At 46.3% G+C, this 19,365-nt stretch overlaps 1 protein-coding gene across 2 annotated transcripts in view; it reads right to left on the bottom strand.

Moving 5' to 3' along the window:
- The window catches only part of Wwp2 (WW domain containing E3 ubiquitin protein ligase 2), a 113,442-nt gene that overhangs the window by 48,658 nt on the left and 45,419 nt on the right, over positions 1-19,365 (bottom strand). For both annotated transcript variants that reach the window (XM_013503940.1, XM_013503941.1), the window contains one exon: positions 3,764-3,891. In XM_013503940.1, the coding sequence (XP_013359394.1) occupies positions 3,764-3,891 (128 nt within the window). The remainder of the gene's footprint in view (positions 1-3,763; positions 3,892-19,365) is intronic.

The raw sequence follows: 19,365 nt of genomic DNA on the forward strand, positions 1-19,365 counted from the left end.
TTGTAACTAGCACACACACTGTGTGAGGGCAGAGTGTGTTTGTAACTAGCACACACACTGTGTGAGGCTCGATTCCCAGAACAGGAGAAGCAAAGGGAAAAAAGAGAAGGAAAAGGAAAAGGAAAGGGAAAGGGAAAGGGAAAGGAAAGAAAGAAAAAAGAGGGAAGGAGGAGAAGAGGGAGGGAGGGGAGGAGGAAGGAGGGAGAGAAGACACAGGAAGAAAGAGAGAGAGGAAGGGAGGGAAGGAAGGAAAGAAGGGAGAGAAGAGAGAGAAAGAAAAGAAAAGAAAAGAAAAGAAAAGAAAAGAAAAGAAAAGAAAAGAAAAGAAAAGAAAAGAAAAGAAAAGAAAGAAAGAAAGAAAAGGGAGAAAGGAAAAAAGAAAGGAAGATGCAATGGGGGTAAACCATGAGGCAGCACTTAATACTGACAGCAAAAAATCATAAACTAGCATTTACAAAGTTGCAGGGGAAAAATATCTTATACAACACTTTACAAAAAATTTTTATACTGCTTTGGACATATAAATGATCTTCTTGGAAGGTAATCTGATGATATACATTAATTTTCAATTTTTAAAATTCATATCCTTTGGCCCAAGACTTTCGCTCAAGACCCAGGCATGGAGAATGTGCCTGCAGTCCCAACCACTCAGAAGGCTGAGGCAGGAGTGTGCACCTAGCAAAAAGAGCAAGACCCAAACAAAACAAAGTTTCATTCAAGATGAAACAGCTGTATGCAAAGATGTTTACAGAAGGACTTTCTTTTATAAAATGAAAATACACAGATTTGAGGAATGGTTAAAAGAATTATGGCAAATTAACTGTGAAAAGAAGCCACTCTAAAAAAAGAAAGCAAGAAGACCACATAGATCAAAGCAGTATAAAAAAAACGAAGTAAACAAGAACATTTACCCATACTCCATAATTATAAGTGCATGAAATTGTTCACAAACATAAAAGCTATATGCCAGGCACCTGGCCAAGCGCTCTGTATGTTTTCTATGGTTTATTCCTAATACCAACTTATGAGCTAGCTACATTTGCTCTAATTTATAAAATGAGAAAACTAAGGCCTTGAGAGCCACTGGGTCTTGCACACATACATATATATGAGGAACCAGGACTCAGCCATGGCCAGTGGGACCCACGTGCATGGAAATTAATTTAAGAGAGAAGGAGCAGATGTAATTTTTTGGTAAGGTTTTCAATAAGAAATTAGAAAGCAAATCATTCCACACAAGTCTCAATGAAGTGCTATACCATTAGTCTATTTCTCAGTTCCACCGCTTCTAAAACTTAAGAATATATTTATATAGACAGGCTGCCATTCACTCTCGTCTTATAAAAATGGTTACTTTACAGTTGTGACAACATGAGAAAACCACCTGGAACTCAGCTCTGGTTTTGCCCCAAATGTCTTTTTCATGCATAACTGCAACACAGCCAAATCATGTTCGTCTGTGAGAACTCCTTCAGGAGGCACGGCTCGCCACCACCACCCTGGACCTGGTCCTCACAGGCCTGAGGGCAACACACTGAGGGATGAAGATGTCCTCCTTCGTGTCCTCAAACCCCCTTGTGTCCCTCAGTGTCTAAAGGGCAGCTTCTGTCTCTCCTTGCAGGAGAAGCCTTCCTGTACCCTTTGGACAAACATGAAAGAGCCTCTGAAGTCCAGGCTGCCTGTGAGGTAAAGGGAATCCGTCATCACGGAAGAAAGGGGAGAGGCAGAGGCCTAGTCCTCAGTATTTGAGCGGGAAGAAATCCCTGGAGTATAACCACTACCCTTCGCGGATGGGATTTAGGAACGCTCTGGGCACTCAGGTACAGGACCATGCCACATTTCCAGGGCAGCCTGGGCTTAGGGACGCTTGGCTTTCTAAAGGTATGACTGGCACCTGCCTCGTCTGCTGGAACACAGTGTTCCTGGAGATAAGGACAAGCAGCAAAGGCATGTAAAAATAAATGTAGGGGAAATAAAGATTTGCTTAAAAGTCCAAGAAGATTGAGCCAACAGCCATCACCCTACACAGTCAATTTACCAATAGTTTTATAAGATGCTGGCAGAGATGGCCAAGAGAAACTATCACAGTAGCGTGGCCTCCTGGAAGTATAAAACGCTTGGTAGCTCAGCCACTGCATCTGAGAAGCAGCCAGTTGCAAAAAGCCAGTTCTCTTCGTCCATTTGCAAATGCTGGCCCTCCTCCACAAGCAACGTATTCTTCTAAGAGAAGGACGTTCACAGGCGCTCACAAGGCTGCATACAGTTCTCTACACACAGTCCACAGCCACCAGCTTGCTGTCACCTTCACGCAGACAGGAAGGTGCTAGCACACAAAGACGGTGGCTGGCACAGGAGCCCCAGGCAGGCTGAGGCAGCGGTTGCCGGAACTCCTCAGCTGCGGCTCATCCATGTCCCCAAGCTCGGGCGAGCGAGTTAATTCTGTTCCCCCAGGTCCCAAACGCTAGAGAAGAAAGATCCCGGTGCTGCAAGGACAAGCAAGGAGCCTTGCTGAACACAGGCCACCCCCACCTTGCAGTCCCTTACAGATGGCGAGCTAGCCAGGCAAGATAAGTTACCCGAGGGGCGAGGAAGCCCCTTACAGTGCTGACAGAAAACTGAACATTACAATTGTGTGTGTGTGTGTGTGTGTGTGTGTGTGTGTGTGTGTGCATGCACACGCGCTTTGTTTTTGTTTTTGAGACAGGGTTTCACTATGTAACTCAGGTTGGCCTTGAACTCACTTTGTAGCCCAAGCTGGGCTCAAACTCACAGGGATCCTCATCAGTGCTTCCTCAGTGCTAGGATTATAGGCGTGCGCCACCTGGCTGGAAGTTATTACAAAGTGACCCAAAGAGACTTCTACTCAGTCACACAGGTCAGTACAATGCCAAGATTATGCTTATGTGACAAAACTACATCACTTTGCATCGCTTGTCCTTCGTGTCACACTTCTGCAATCACAAACAAGCACCTACAAAATTATTTCAGTATCATCAGCTTAAACATCTGCCTTCCCCTAGCTATAGTTTACGGGAACAAAAACATCCATGTATCTTTCAACCTGCCCCAAATTAAGAAAAATGGCCAGCAGTCACTAAAACTTGGATGATCTTTAATAATCTTAGAAAATCAGTGCTTTTTTCTTTTTCCTTTCTGACAATCCCATTGAGACACAGGGAAGACAGGGAAAAAAAGGTTTGTTTTGAAACAGGTCCTTCTGCTCTCAATTACGGGGAAGCAGAGCCAGGTGCAGAGAAGTTCTACTTGGCTGTGGGCAGCGCGGACTGTCTCCTCCCCACTGGGTCCGGCAGTGGAAAGTGACAGCACAGTCCCCGGTGCCCCCACGGTAACCTGGCTCCACCCCCAGCACTGCCGTCCTCCCCCACTCAGCTCTTAGCAACCAGTTTAGCCTTCTCTTCCCTATTCTGAGAATTTCCTTAAATTAAGGAAATTTTTTTTTAAATTTCATGTATAAATAAGATGAAATAAAATCCAGTGTTGGTAAGAAATGAATACAAAGGCAACACTTTTAATTTCTGTACAGAGGACTATTTTAGGAGCACAGTGAAATGGAGAATAACCTTGGCTACCCAGAAGAAAGCAGAGACCAAAGAAGACGCGCCAATGAGAAGACTGAGGTCTGGGAGTCTCCTCTCTCCTGCCCTGCCTTAGGCCCCGCAGGCTGGGCAGAGCCCCGCTCCGTGGTGGCCCAGGTGAGGGCGCGGAGCTGCTGTCCACGCAGGTGTTCTGTGCGGTCACTCACCTGCGCCATTGGCCAGGCCGCTGTGGCTGGGGTTCTTGATGGGCTGGCGGTGCCGGTTCCTCGTACCAGGGCTCTGCTCCACGGTTGCTGCAGCTGTCCTGGCTGAACCACCCGAATGTCTGTGAGTTCTGGGGGTTCAAAGTCAAAAGCGGACAGACATAAGTCACTGCGAAAAAGAAAGAAGCATATCCCATCTAAGTCATCGTCCTCCCTCCCTTGCTGTTTATCGGGAGTGAGCCCTTTCATAGCCCCTACAGTTTTCACTCAAAAGAAGCTGGCTCCAAGCAGAGGCCCAGGGAAGCTTCCTTCTTGGTCAAAGCCCGAAAGGCAGCTTTGTGTAAACTTTTCCACTGGAAGTAAACACATCCAGAGTGAATTACCCCCACATCTGAAATAACTGGCCAAACAGTCAGTGACCATTGCATTATTTTTACTGGGCTGAAATGTTAAAAATAAACAAGAATCTCCAGACAGGCTGCAGATGAAAAATTTCTCCCATTAAGCAAAAAGAGCCCAAACTTCTCCACATCAACTTTCTCTAGAGCTAGAGAGATGATTCCCTTGGAAATAGAGGTCGAGGGGGATGATACAACTGTGGTCGGCGCACATGGTGACATGCTTCACCCAGGAAAGATGACGTCACAGCTCACCCACATACACGAGAACCAACACAGAAATGAATCTGTCACAAAGAAAACAGAAGCCTACGTGACGTCTTCAGAGAACACAAGGCGACAGCAGTACGCACTCATGAGTTCCTTTAGAGCGTGCTGTCCCTCACTCAGCCACAGGGTCTAAGCCGCCCTGCTCTGCAGTTCTGCTCTTTCACCAAAGGACACTACTCTACTTCTTAGAATTCTATACTCCTTTTTAACAGTGAGATGGTTTAAATACCATCTGCAGAAGAAAAGACCACCTCTCTCCAGGCAGAGAAACAGAGACCCAGGGAACAATTTATACTGTGACCTGAAGCAGGAAGACGACCATAAGCAATAAACATCATGATAATCACCACAGAAGTATATAATATTCATTGAGTTATAACACTATGTTCCAGTGCTACACACTCTACACATATTATCTCATTTAACTTGGCCACTTAAAAGTAGCTTACTGTTATTACTCCCATTTTACAGATTTTTTTAAAAAGACACAGAAATCCTATAGAAAATAAGCAATGAGACACAGGTTCAAGTCCAGCCACCCACCTGATCTTTGGCTGGAGGATGGGGGCGGGAAGACTAGACTAATGCTGACTTCTCCAGATGCTACGCTTCCACTGGTCCTTGTAAGCCCAGAAAGTTCCCTGCTGGGAGGACTCACCCCCACCAGAGCATCCCAGTGGCTAAGTCTCTGTCCAGCTGCAGTTGCTGGGATAAACCTGCAGCACAATAAGCAGGAGGCTCCGGGGCCAATCTGAACTGCCTCACGGCGCCGTCTCAGGGACAGACGCTTCTGACAGGCCAGGCATAAACCCAAACGTCAGCAGTGATTATCTGTGGACACTGAGAATATGGATGCTTTGGTTTTGCTTTTTTTGTGTTCTAGATATTTCCAGTTTCTTTCATTGAGCTTATATACTTTTGAGTAAGGGGGGGAAAAAATCACAATTTTTTTAAAAGAAAAAAAGCAGTTGTCTTAAGAAGAAAGACACAGACAGAGAGAGACAGAGACAGAGACAGAGACAGAGACAGACAATGACAGAGAGAGAGGCAGTAAGACACTTGCAAACCCTAAAGTCCATAGTACCTAGAGACCATGTTGCACTTAAAGTGGAGAGAAGGTACAACTGAACCATGGAAATAAAGATTCAGTTTGGATTCTCTTTTTCCATCCTAGTTTTCCTTGAGCTAATTTCATAAATCAAAAGCTGTCAACTATACCTCAAAGAAAAATATTTCAAAGTCCCCACTTCATAGGAAGAAACGCTAGTATTAAGCACTTTACCACAACTCCTCATCGAAAGCAGAATACGCAGACTAGTTCCAAAAGGAAGGGCAGTCATTAGCAACCGCCAGCATGGGTCTGCGCATGGGTCTGTGTGTGCGGGTGGGGTGTGCATGTGTGGCAGAGTTTGGGAGAAGTACAACTGGTTAGCACAAGGTTTATTTCAGCCAAGAACCCCCTGACAAGGACAAAAAGGCCTCCAGGATTTGGACCTTGAAGCCCCAGGAGAGGCCATATCCCTCAAGGAGCAGTAGGCCCTGCACAGGCAATGCTGAAATGCAACATCAACCCTGTCAGCCACACAGGCTGTGACAGCTCTGTGATTGCTTCCTGTGGCCAGGGCTCCTTGCCCCTCTGCAGAACGGCTGGGCAAGGCGACAGGGTGGGTCCCATTACTCTCCTGGCCCCTCCCTCCCCTCGGCAGAAGGGCATGCGGTCAGAGTTGAGAGAGAATGCTTTCAGAATGCTTCGCCACTAATGACAGCCGCTTGCCCCGAATGACAGGCTGGAGTAGGGCTGGGATTAGCCTGTAAACCAGTGGCAGCTGGGACCACTTTGCATGAATGGCTGCCTCCCTGCCCGTGGCCAACCACCACCCCACTCACACACATGCCACACCCACAAACCTTTCCAGAATCTCCCCCGGCCCTGAATCTAGAGCTTCCAGGTTTTTTGCCCTTGTGTTACCTTGAACATAAGACACTCCAAAGGAAGAGAAGGCCCTGACAATTGAGAGCCTCCTCAGCAGTTTCCGCTCTCGGAGGACTCACTCAGCCCTTACGATGCGACCGTGTCGTGATCAGGAACTGGCCTCCATGCTGAAACCACACGCCATGGGCCAAAATAGCACCGGGACGCACTCGGGCGATGGGCTGGAAATGAGCTGGCCTTCGCCGCAGCAGCCTGGCTTCAGCTCCGCCGGTGACTTCAACCTTGGCCTGATCCCCCTCGAGGTTTAGGGGGCAGGAAGGAGTGATGCGGCCCCCGGGCAATCAGAACAGGGCTGAGTGGCTGGGCTCGTCAGGCCAAACTCCAAAAGTGGTTTCAAGTTTTCACCTAGCTACAGAAATTCAGCTCTCTTCACAGCATGCCCCTCCCAGAATGTCGGTGTGTCCTTACCCAAGAGCCTCCCTTGGGGACCAGAGCCACCAAGGAGTGCCAATCAAGGCCAGCCCCTAGGAGTCTCTCTCCACACTCCGAGAAGTGTTCCCCTAGGAGTGGGTCCTGGTCGTCCCGTGGCATTTATGCTTTGCCATCACAGTCCCAGCCTCAGTCCTCGGCTGCACCACATGCCACAGCCCTGGACGCCTCAGGACGGCTGGCCTTGCCCCTCACAAAGGCCATGAATTGTACCCAACCATTACTTTCTGGGTGCGAGGTCCTGCTCTCAGGTGGGAAACAGCGGAGAGAGCCCCTGACCTGCAGGAGCGCACGCCTTGGTGGAACACTGCCCTGGTTTGGGCCTTCGCGCGGACGTCACCAACATCCGACCGGGTAACACTGGTGTTGGTGCTGCTTGGCAAGCTCGGCCAAGCACCTGGCCTCAGAGTAGCCTGCTTGGCCCTCGTCACAGATGCAGTAGTTTACGTGGAGTAATGAAATAAAACAAAATCCTGTTTGTCTGATTTAAAAACAGAAGCCTTTCTTCACAACAGTGTAGACAGACTTAATACTACTGAGCTGTACATTTAAGAATGGTTAAGACTGTAAATTTCATTATGTGTTTTTTTTAACCACAATCTGAGGTGGGGGGGAGGAAGCCAGCTGTAGCACTGCATTGGTAAAGTAAGTGAAAACAAAATGAGTTTTAAAAAGTGATGGCTCTCAAGTCAGAAAACGTTTTCTTGCAAAATTACGAAGAACTAAAACTCTGGGGCCGGGCATACAGCTCTGTGGCACAGCGCCTTGCCTGGCAAGTGCAAGGTCCTGAGTTCAAGTCCTTGTACAAAAAAAAAAACATCTGGTACTAGCTCTGATGTGGAGATTGCTAAAGCCATGGCGTCTTTTGTAGAAACCGATTTCAAAGAGCAGTTTATTCCCAGAACTCAACAAGAACAACAACAGGAACAGCAAACTAATTAAAAGTGAGCAAATGACTTACACAGAAAACTCTCCAAAGATGATATACAAATGGCCAGCAAGCATATGAAGATGCTAAAATTCAACAACCACAGAAACGTAAATGGAAACTATGATGAAATATCACCTCACATCCATTAGACCAGCTACTATCAAAGGAACAGAAAATAACAAGGACCAGCAGGGACTCAGAGAAACCGGAACCCTTGTCACTCCTGGTAGGAATATAATGGGGCGTGGCCACTACGGAAAACAGTATGGTGGCTCCTCAAAACATTAAAAACAGAACCCCAGATGATCCAGTAACCCACTTCTGGCTGTACACCTAAAAGAAAGGAAGGCAGGGGCCGAGATTTCTGCACATCCATGTTTGTTTGTTTTTTTTTATACTGGAAATCGAACTCAGGACCTTGCACTTGCAAGGCAGGCGCTTATGCCCCTGAGCTGTACCCCGGCCCCTCACACATCCAAGTTCATAGCAGCCCTGTTCACAGTGGAAGCAACCCCGCCACGGCCAGAGGCATGGACACCAAGAATGTGGCGTATATACAAAGCAAGGAGAATCTGACACACACTACAAGAGTGAGCCGTGACGGTATTACGCTAAGTGAAATAAGCCAACCGCCAAAGTTCCACAAATCCTGGATGATCCCACTATGTGGAATCTGGAAGAATCAAACCCAGAGCGGCTAAAAGAGAACGACAGTATCTTAGTTACGTTTCTCTTGTTGCTGAGACAAAATACCTGACACACAAGATCAAGGGAGGCAAGGTTTATTTAGCTCAGTTTGTGGAGGTTTCAGTCTGTAATCAGCTGGCTCCAAGACAGGGTGGCAGGACACAGGGGCAACTGTTCAAGGCAGCAGGAGACAGCAAAAGCGGCAAGGACAAAAAAAGGGGAAAGCAAGCCTCTTTTCTTCCCTTACATTGTATGCCCACTATCTGCCCATGCCATCTCCGCATCTTGTTCTTCCACAGGTTGAGGATGTTTACCAACCCAGGACCCTGGTCCCCTGCTGAGTCACTTAGTTAAGCTTGTAAACTTCTCAATTCTCAAGTTGACACAATGTATCAACCATTACAGAGGGTTTGCAAGGGCCTGAGGGGTCTGGCAATGGCAAAGAAATTTAGAGATAAGCAAAAATACCTAATTAAATGTTACCCCCAGAGAAACAGTTTGTAGCTTTATGAACATTAAAGACTCCCGCTTTTCTAAGGACAGTGTTAAGAAAAGAAAAGACATCCTATAAACTGTAAATACATACAGTATCTGATAAAAGACAAGCCTAGAATATATATAAAGAACTCTCAAAGCTCAGCAATAGAAAAACAATCCAAATTTTTAAAAATAATCAGAAGATTTGAACAGACATTTCACCAAAGATCTGCAGACGGCAAATAAGCACAAGGAAAACTGAGAGCAACCAGTCCTGGTAAGGATACAGAGCAGCTGAAATTCTCCTCCACACTTCTATAAAGGAAGGCAACACGGTTCCATCACTTTGGAAAACAGCTGGACCATTCCTTACGAAATCAAACATGCACTGAGCCTACAAAGGAGCGATCCCACGCCAAGGTATTTACCCATGACAAATGAAAACACTTCCTTATATAATTATCTGTAGGCAAAAGTTATAATGATTATTCATAACTACCACAAATCATGAACAAGCCCAGGTTCTTTGAGTGTGTGTGTGTGTGTGTGTGTGTGCGCGCGCACGCGCGCGCACTCCATTCAGGGAGATACAAAACTTTGGGGAAGCCAGGCGTGGTAGTGCATGCCTGTAATCCCAGCACTCAGGAGGCATAGGCAGGAGGATCCCAGGTGTTGGAGGCCAACCTCAGCTACATAGTGAGTTCAAGGTCAGCCTAAACTGCCTAGCCAGTCCCTGTCTCAAAAAAACAAAAAGCTTTGGGGAAAGAAAACACATCAGTGTTTCAGTGTTTGTCAATGGCTAGGGGAAGAAGGGAAGGGTTGGCTCCCAAGAGGCACAGGACAACTTTTGGGTTGATATAACTTCTATACCATGACTATGATAGTTGTTACTGTATGCTTTTGTCAAAACTTGCAGGCCTAGGGCCGGGGATGTAGCTCAGCAGTGCAAGCACCTGCCTGGCAAGTACAAGGTCCCAAGTTCAATTCCCAACACACAGACACACACACACAAAAACTTATAGGCCTATATACTACAAAGAAGAATTTTGTTTGTAAACTATACCTCAATAAACTTAATTTCATAATTTAGCAAAAGCAATTGGTGCCAGGTTTGGTGGTAGATGTCTGTAATCCCAGCTACCTGGAAACTGAGGTTGGGGGATCAAAAGTTTGAGGTCAGCCTGGGTGACTTAGTGAGACCTCGTCTCAAAATCTTAAAAATTTGAAGCGAGGTTGGAGATGTAGCTCGTGTTAGAGTGCTTGTCTAGCAAGTATAAGGCCCTGGTTCAATCTCAAGTGCCAGCAAAATAAAATCAGAGACATCAAGTGAGAGAAAAAATAAAAGCGAGCACAAATTTTAGAAAGGCAGGTAACTGTAGCAATGAGGATATACCAAAAGAAAACAAAACAAACACCTTGATTAGACTGCAATGTAAGCAAAATCCAGGACATCCACAAACAAAAGTGGAGACCTCACTTGACAAAAGTGTCAAGAATTCACAGCTGGCTGAATAAGGGGTACCAACCACCTTTGTGTACCACAGTCAAGGAACCCAGAAGGGACCTCAGCTTCAGGCCCACTGGTATCCAAGCTCAGGAAAGACAGACTTCAGGACCGAACAGTGGGTGACTGGTTTTCCTCTGTTCTTAATAAAAACAAACACAGAGGTTAAAATTGCCTACTACACTTATCTCATTCTGATCCAGGGAGTTGGAACAGGTATTTGCCTGGGGTTACTAAAACTAAGAGGGCTCCTGTCCTCAACTCTGCCCCTCCTCTGACTGCTCTTAACTTGTCATTGTCTTTTAATAGCAGCATGGAAAAAAAAAACAAAACTGAGTGGAATTGGGCCAGTTTCCAGCAAGACAGAACCAACAAGAAATGGGCACTTAAAATAGAAGCATGGGGGAGGGGGAGGGGGAGGGAGAGAGAAGAGAAGGTCTCCAACATTCAGAGTCATCGATCAGCAAGCCCGCTCCCACTACGCTCACTCACATGGGGGTGGGGCAGAGGGGTGAACCAGGAAGGGTGCAATTACAGCTAAAATGGGACAGTTCCAGTCACCCCGAGGGTAATTTATGGCTCCATTCCACACCCTATCTCTAGGTTGCCAGCCTCACAAATGATAGGGCAGGTGAAAATAAGGCTGCGGCCAATTGTGCTCTAAATTACAGAAGACAAATGAATTACTTTTGCTCAACCTGGAGGACAGAGCAATCCTCTCAATGGTGTCGGCCTTAACCAGCTAGCTCATTTTGTCCTGAAAGAGAAAGTACAATGAATTGTGACTTGTTGCATTGAATTCCAGGCTGAACTATAGGCCTAACAGAAAAGTGCACTCGGACGCCCTCCCACCCTTGAGAAAAGCCGAAGTTCAGAGAGGAAGCGCTCCCAACCCCATGGAGCCCAGGTGACTTGAGGACCCAGGAACAGGGACGGCAGCTAGGATCTGGCCATGACCAAAGGCCATGTGAACCTGAATTACAAGACTGGCAGGTGCTGAGTACCCTCAGCCGTCAACCCACTCACCTACAGAGGAATCTGTGTGGGCCTGAAGGGATGCCAATCACCAACTTGGAAAGGAGACCAGGCAAGCGTCACCTTCCTCCCTCACTGCCTCCAGCAGAAATGCACAGGACTTTGAGCTAGCTGTGCCTGTCTGCTGAGTTCTGCCTCCAGCAACGGCACCAACTGCAAAATTAAAATGTCGAGGAAAGCCAGGAGTGGTGGTACACACATACATGTAATCCCACCACTCAGAAGGCTGAGACAGGAGGATTGACTCGAGTTCAAGGCCAGCCTGGGATACATAGTGAGTTCAAAGCTAGCCTGAACTACATAGCAAGATCTGGTCTAAAAAAAAAAAGCAATAGAACAGCCATAGTACACCCTAACCCTAACCCTAACCCTAACCCTAACCCTAAACCCTAATCCTAACCTTAACCCTAACCCTAAACCCTAATCCTAACCTTAACCCTAACCCTAGCCCTAACCCTAAACACAGCACTTAGATATTATCAGCAATCTAAAGATGACGTACAGCATACAAGATGATGTGCACAGGTTGTATGCCAAATACTCTACCATTTTATAAAAGAAATCTGAGCATCCTTGGATTTTGGAACTCCAAGGAGGTCCTGAATCCATCTCCCATGGACAGGAAGGACCACTGTGCTGGGGATTTTAGGATGCTGCGTGTCATTTCTGAAGGTTCTGGTATTACAAAGCACAAAGACAGGAATTTAGCAGGGTAAGCTCTGAGAAGAGTATGTGCAATGGAGGGGCCTCATGATGCCCCCACAACCCCAATCTTGAGAAAATTCAGGCCTGCCGGGTGTGGTGGCACATGCCTATACTCCCAGTACTAGGGAGGGTGAGGCAGGAGGATCACCGAAAGTTCAAGACCAGCCTGGAGCCAGGCATGATGGTGCACACCTGTAATCCCAGCACTTGGGAGGCTGAGGCAGGAAGATGGCCACAAATTCAAGGCCAATCTGAGCTGTATAGTGAGTTCAAAGCTAGCCTGAACTACATAACAAGATCTTATCTCCAAAAAAAAAAAAGACTAGCTAGACTATGTAGTGAATTCAAGGCCTGCCTGAACTACAGAGTATAATCCTATCAGAGAGAGAGAGAGTGAGACAGAGAGAGAGAGAGGAAGAAAGAGAGAAAGAGAGAGAGAGAAAGAAAAGAATGGAATCTACACCAAAGGATAGAAGTTTATGGTCTACCACGTATTGGGCAATATCCTCCAGACAGGCTGACCCTAAATGGCATGTGAAATCATCCTCTAGTATCATATAAAATGATTCCAATAGACTCATGACACCCACATCATCTCCAAATTTTATTTGGCGTGTTTTATTTTGTTCTAGCTGTAATTTTCAAGCACACTCCAACAGGTAAAGAGTAGGCAAGTGATTAAACATGAGAACTGAGAGAAAGACCTTTTACAGTAGGCAAAATTTCTATGTTGATACTGCACCCTGATACCCAAACCCGTGAATGTGAGGAAGCATCACATCTTTGGTTATCGCATGTTATACGGCACAGCTGAATTCAAGATGGACGATCACAGCCGGGTAGGGGGGCACAAGCTTGTAATCCTTGCGCTCTGGGAGGCTGAGACAGGAGGATCCAAGTTTGAGCCCAGGCTGAGCAACTTTGTGACTTAGGAAAACATTGTCTCAAAATTTTAAAAATAAAAATAAACTTAAAAAGTAAAATGCTGGTGACATAGTTTAATCCTGAGTTCAACTCCCAGTATCAAAAAAAAAAAAGGCAATCATCCAGATGGGTCCCCTCTAAATTACATCCTCCCTGCAAAGGAGAGCACCGGCCTACGCCATACCACCCTGAATGCACCTGATCTCAAAGCAGACCACCGTGGCTAGCAGGGGACAGAGAGAAAACCAGAGGTGCCCAACACAAGGCAGATTTAACTCACTGCACCTGGCTTGAAGATAGAGGGACCATGTGACAAGGGATGCAAAGGAACACGCCAGCTCTCAACTGCATGCAGTAGCAGACTCTCTCTCTTAGCTCAGCAGGCCCCAGGCAGTCACGACATTGCTCTGTGGACCCCCGTGATCCTCCTGTTTTTTACTTGCAAGATTCAACAGGTGATTGGTCCAACTACTTATACATGAGCCCTTGCTGTTCTTAGACGGTAGTAACATTTTTCCTGGTAAAGTCAAAAGGCAGAGACTTTATGTGTTCTTTTTCCAAACTACACTGACAGTATGTATTTATGTGTCCACTCATGCTTCATTCCAACGTCAACCCTAAAAGTTGCAAGGGTTTGAAAAGAATCGTCCATGGAAAATGTTCAATATGGAAATACCAATCAGGGAAAAGAAAAAAAGCCCTAGATGAAACCCGAGGGATGGAGCCGGCGGCGGGAACCCACCGTGCTCTGGGTGGTGAGGTAAAGCCTGGGAAAGCACAAGGCGGTTTTGATAAAAAGTCCCCTGACACCGTCACACCTCAGGCGCCAGGGCGCCAAGGAATGTAAACCAGCAGCAAGACCCACCCAAGGCTCTGGCAGAGGAGGAGCAGGAATACAAGGCTCTTTCAACTCAACAAATATTGACTGAATTGCTGCTACGTGCAGCAGGACACTATTCTAGGGCCCACTCGGGACACAAAGGTGAATGAGGCACACCCGGCCCTGGACCTGCGTTCAGCGGCACCTCTGCCCCAACTCCCCACACGCCCATCTGCCCGCAAAACCCAACAGACAGCAAGGGGGAGGACCGGGGAACTCCTCGAGCCCTTCTAATTCATCACTCTTCTCTAATGCTAAGGAAAAAAATGTAGGATTCGATTTAAAGTCAAACTTTTTTTTTTCCACAGTGTGCTTAGCATATTCAAGGTCGTGGATTTGGCTCCTAGCACCAAAAAAAAAAAAAAGCCTTTATTTTTGTAATTGAATTTTTTATACCCCTTGAAGCAGTAGTATACCATATCCTTTTCATTAGTTTCATTAAAACTTATTTTGTCATTTTATTATCATTGAAGACTGCACCTTTAAAAGCCGTTTGCGAGCACACAAAATAGACAGAATGTAGAGACACGCTATCCACCCTCTAAAAGGTAAACAGAAATCTGCAGATGCAGCCAGTAAGTTCAGGTTCTCTTCCTTCAGCTGGATGCAGAATTTGACACTTCATTATCAAATAATCAGTGAGCCTCAGGTGCCTTCAACTTATCAAGACTTCTTTAACAGGAAGCCAGACGTGGTGGTACACGCCTGTAATCCCAGCACTTGGGAGGCTGAGGCAGGAGGATCGTTGCGAGTTCGAGGCCAGCCTGGGCTACAAAGTGAGCTCAAGGCCAGCCTGAACTGCATAGCGAGACCTTGTCTCAAAAAGACCAAAAAAAAAAAAAAAAACTTCTTTAAAAGGAAGGCTCATTGCTCTTCTCTAAAAGGCAGGTTTAATGTGGAAGGAGAAACAAAGAAGGCAGAACTGACAAAATTTGAAAGACAAAAGAATTTTTAAAAAAACAACACTCCAAAGACACCCAGAATCGCAGGAAACACAAATGGGCTGATAGTATAAAGACAGAGGATATCACAGCAGATATTTTTTTAATCTAGCTAAATACTGTTCAAGAAACACCACCTAAAATAAAAGGACCAAAAATGTTGAGGCTAAGCAGATGTGGAAAAAACACGCCAAGCAGATTAAAAGTAAAGCCAGCTGAAGTATAACTATGCTAATGTGGAACCAAATAGGCTTTTTGAGAGAGTGTGAAAGTAAAGGATAATTTACATGCAGTGAATTCAGTGTTGTAAAGGGTATCATTCGGTGAGTTTTAACACATGCCTCCAGTCATGTCACCACCCCCACAATCAGAAATGGCACATTTCCACAGCCCCAAAATTCCTCTGTGCCCCTGAGCGGTCAGTCCCTCCCCTCAACCCACAGCAACTGCTGATTGGATGTGTGTCTCTATAATTTTGTCCCTTCCAGAAAGTCATATCATATAAGTACTATCATACAGAACATAACTTTTGGGCTCTGGCTTCTTGGGTTCAACATAATGCTCTGGGGAGTGACGTGTTGTTGACTGTTCCTTTCTACTGCTCAAAAGAAATTTTAAGAGAAAATGCATTAAAAAAAAAAAAAAAAGCAGCTGTAGCTATAGCTCAGTAGCAGAGCGCCTGCCTACATCCAAAAGGTCCTGGGCTCAATCCCCACAGTGCTAAAGAAAGAAAAAGACAGGATCACACAACAAGGATAATTCAATTCGCTGATAAGACATATCACAAACGGCGCTGTGGGCCCAGGCAAACAGTGCTGCCATACAGTAGTACCTGGGGACTCAGTGTTGTTTCCAGGGGGTGTGGTGAGTACCAAACAAACTCCTCACTGGAAGGGCAGCGAGTCCCAAGGGAATGGACACTGACAAGTTCTAGCTTGTGTGTCAAATACTAAACAAGTAACAAGTACCCGGACAAAATTTCCACATCAAGTACCAAACTCAGTGAGTTTCAAAGCAGCTGAGCACCCAGGTCCTGCTACATGAGGCAGAATTCCGAAGAAACAGCCTGGCCCCACCCTTTACTGCTGTCACTTCCCCAACGACTACATCATCCTCCACCCCCACCCCACCCCGTCTCTGCAGCCCCCGACGCTCGCTGTTCTTCACCTCCAAAGGCTCTAGTCCACCTCACGGCTTCCGTAACAGTCTCTCCTCTTTCCCAGGAGCCCTCAGGGCTAAATCCCTTACCTTCTTCAAGTCTGCTTAAAATTTAGTCACCTTCTCCATGCCTCGCCACAGGCGCTATGTGATACTGCAACCTGCTCTCAGAATACATTTACACCTTTTTTTGCACGAGTCAAAACTATTTTTTAAGCCGGGTGCGGTGGCGCACGCCTGTAATCCCAGCACTCGGGAGGCTGAGGCAGGAGGATCATTGCAAGTTCCAGACCAGCCTGGGCTACAAAGTGAGCTCAAGGCTAGCCTGAACTGTATAGCGAGACCCTGCCTCAAAAAAAACAAAAAAAAAGAAAATTATTTTTTAAGTAATAAAGATCGATGAGACCAGGAAAAAGAAAGGAAAAAAAAAAAAAAAAAACCAAAGGAGCAGTAACAGAGAATGTAAAGTGTGCGGTCTTTCTAGAAAGGAAAGACCTGTGTTCACCCTGCAAACGAGTCAGGGCTTCGAGGCCCCAGTTTCGGCAGAATGATCGGGACAGGCGCCAGAGAGAACTGGATGAGTTAAGTACCTGGGCAACGAGGATGGATGGCCCAAAGCAGGCTGAGATAAATAACCCCACTGTGTTGCCAATAAATTAAGGGTATATGTAATAAGAACTTCACGAAACCCAGTGTAAGTGAAGCATAAAGCAATATAAATTCTAGGTTTTGGTTTTGTGACTATTTCTACTCACTACAAAATGAAATGTCTAAACATAGAATGGTTTCAGGGTTTGAAAGCAGTCACTCTCTTTAGCCCATCACGAAGACAGCCACTAAACCAGACCCCAAATCACCACCCCACCAGCCTGGGCACTTTCCAAAGAAGCTATCCAGTTCCTGCAGAACCCGAAAGGAAAAGGCCAGCCACTGCCACCAACACCACGGCTTGAACAACCGGCTTTGTTGCCAACCACATCGCCCGAAGCCTCTGCAGCGGCTCTGTTCTCGTCTTCCAGCTCCACCCAGGCCCCTGTGACTGCAGAGTCGTTTCTCCAAGACCCACACTCTTTCCCTTTCTCTAAGCCCTTACTCCTTCCATACAAGCTGCTAGGACGGAGAAGTCCTAGAATCCGACACAGACCTGGTTAAAACAGAACTATCGCGCCAGTGCTCGAAACCGTGGTCATCCTTATCTTGGCCCCGCTGTCTCTGACCAGGAATGTCATGTTTTGCTCTGTCACTTAAGTCTGGGGTTTATTCCTCACAGCCTGCTAAACGCCAATGCCAACCACCACAGAGGATATAATTTTAAGTTGACAGGGCCTTTGAAATAAAGAACGTGTTATGCACATGTACCCACTCCCCATGAGGAGTATAAGCAAACACGAACCAATAAAAATAAAGATAAAGTTCTCTGCTATGGACTGAAGTCTTGGATTCCCCAAAGATTGTATACTGAAACCCCAATTTTCAATGCAGAAAGAAGTAAAAATAAAAAAATAAATCGACAGACCCTAAGGTCCTCCCCTCCCTGTCTCCACCAATGACATCGCAAGTAAAGAGCCTGGGAGGACGCCAATCCTCCCGCCTCCCGCAGGGCCCCATGACTATACCTCCGAGGTCAGACAAACGGTCTGTCTCCTCTCCATTCTCCTCCCTGTCCATGGCGCTCGCCATCAATGCCTACCTCACCAGCTCTGACCGAAGTCCTCAGAATTGGTCCCTGGTCCTAGTCCTAGCCCCCACTGTGTGAGGCACCCCGAAGGTGTTACCCTCCTAGTCCCTCCCAGAGACTAGAAGACTCCCCATCTCCCCTGCAGGAAGGCTCCGGATGTGACTGAGGTTGTGTGAGTGGGAGCTCTTGCAGGAGATTTGAAAAGCAAAAGGAAGGCAGGAGCTGTTGTCCAGTGGCAGCCGTGACCGCAGGGGCTCCAGCAGACCCCGTACCTCGAGGCCTAGACACATGCTTGGCGCATGAAAGGTGGCTGCAGCAGTTCCCTGACATCTGGCTTTCAGCTGCTGGGCTATGAGTCTGAAATCAAAGACCAGGGAAGACCCCTCACTTCTGCTGGGCCAGCCCATTCAGGGGCTTCTGTGAACACCTAGTTCCCCACATTAAATGCCTTTCTGCTTAAAAGAACAACCGTATCTCTGTTTCTTGCAATGAACCCCAACTGATACAGCTTCAAACTTATCCAGCAATGAACCCTAACTGATACAGCCCTGAAGCCATCCGTCAAACTACTCTGCTGAAGAATTAACCACAGAAAGATTATTTCACGCCACTGCTCAAAATTCAGGGGCTCCCTGTCCCCAAAGAATAAATCTAAAGTCCTCAATAAAACACAAAAGGCCCTTTGTGAACGGTTTTAACCTTCTTACCATTTCCTACAGCACCAATCAGCAGACTCTGTAAAGGCCAGAGAATAAATGCTTGCAGTTTTGCTAACCTTACATGTCTCTAGCAAAACACTTAACGCTGCCCTTGTCGCAAGCACACAGACACAGACAATATAAACACGTGCGAGTATGGCTGAGTTCAAATAAAATTTTATTTATAAAGGTGGGGAAAAGAATGAGATTTGCAAAAACATCTATCTGACAATGGACTGCCACCCAAAATGTTCAAAGAACTCTTAAATATCAACAGTAAGAAAATTAACAACTTGGTTAAAAACAAAAAATCAGAAGAAGACCTGAACAGTCATCCTTCCAAAGGAAATATAGGGATAGCAAATAACTACACGAAAAGAAGCTTCGCATTGCATCATTAGGGAGTATAAGTTAAAACAATGAGATACCGGGGGCTGGGGATTTAGCTCAGCGGCACAGCGCCTGCCTGGCAAGCGCAACGTCGTGAGTTTGATTCCTGGTACCGGAAGAAAAACAAAAAAAAACAGAAACAAAAACAAACAAACAAACAAAAAAAAAAAACAAGGAGATACCACTAGACCCTCAGAAGAATGGCCAAAATCCAGACGACACCAAAATGCGGGCAAAGTTGTGAAGCTAGAGGGCACCCTCAGATAGGAATGCAAAGTGGCAGGACCACCTGGAAAGAGTTTTTGACAGTTGCTTACAAGCTCAAGCATACTTGGTGGGGTGTGATGGTATGACGTAGAGTGCCTGCTCCCTGGGAAGCTCAGGCAGGAGGATCATGAGTCCAGTTCAAGGCCAATCTGGGCAACATAGCAAGACCCTCAGAAAAAAGAGAAAAGAATCCTAAAATTTTTATCATATGATCCAGCAATCACATTCTTTTACATTTAC

Source organism: Chinchilla lanigera, unplaced genomic scaffold (genome assembly GCF_000276665.1).
Source record: "Chinchilla lanigera isolate Chin_1 unplaced genomic scaffold, ChiLan1.0 scaffold00083, whole genome shotgun sequence".
Taxonomy (NCBI): domain Eukaryota; kingdom Metazoa; phylum Chordata; class Mammalia; order Rodentia; family Chinchillidae; genus Chinchilla; species Chinchilla lanigera.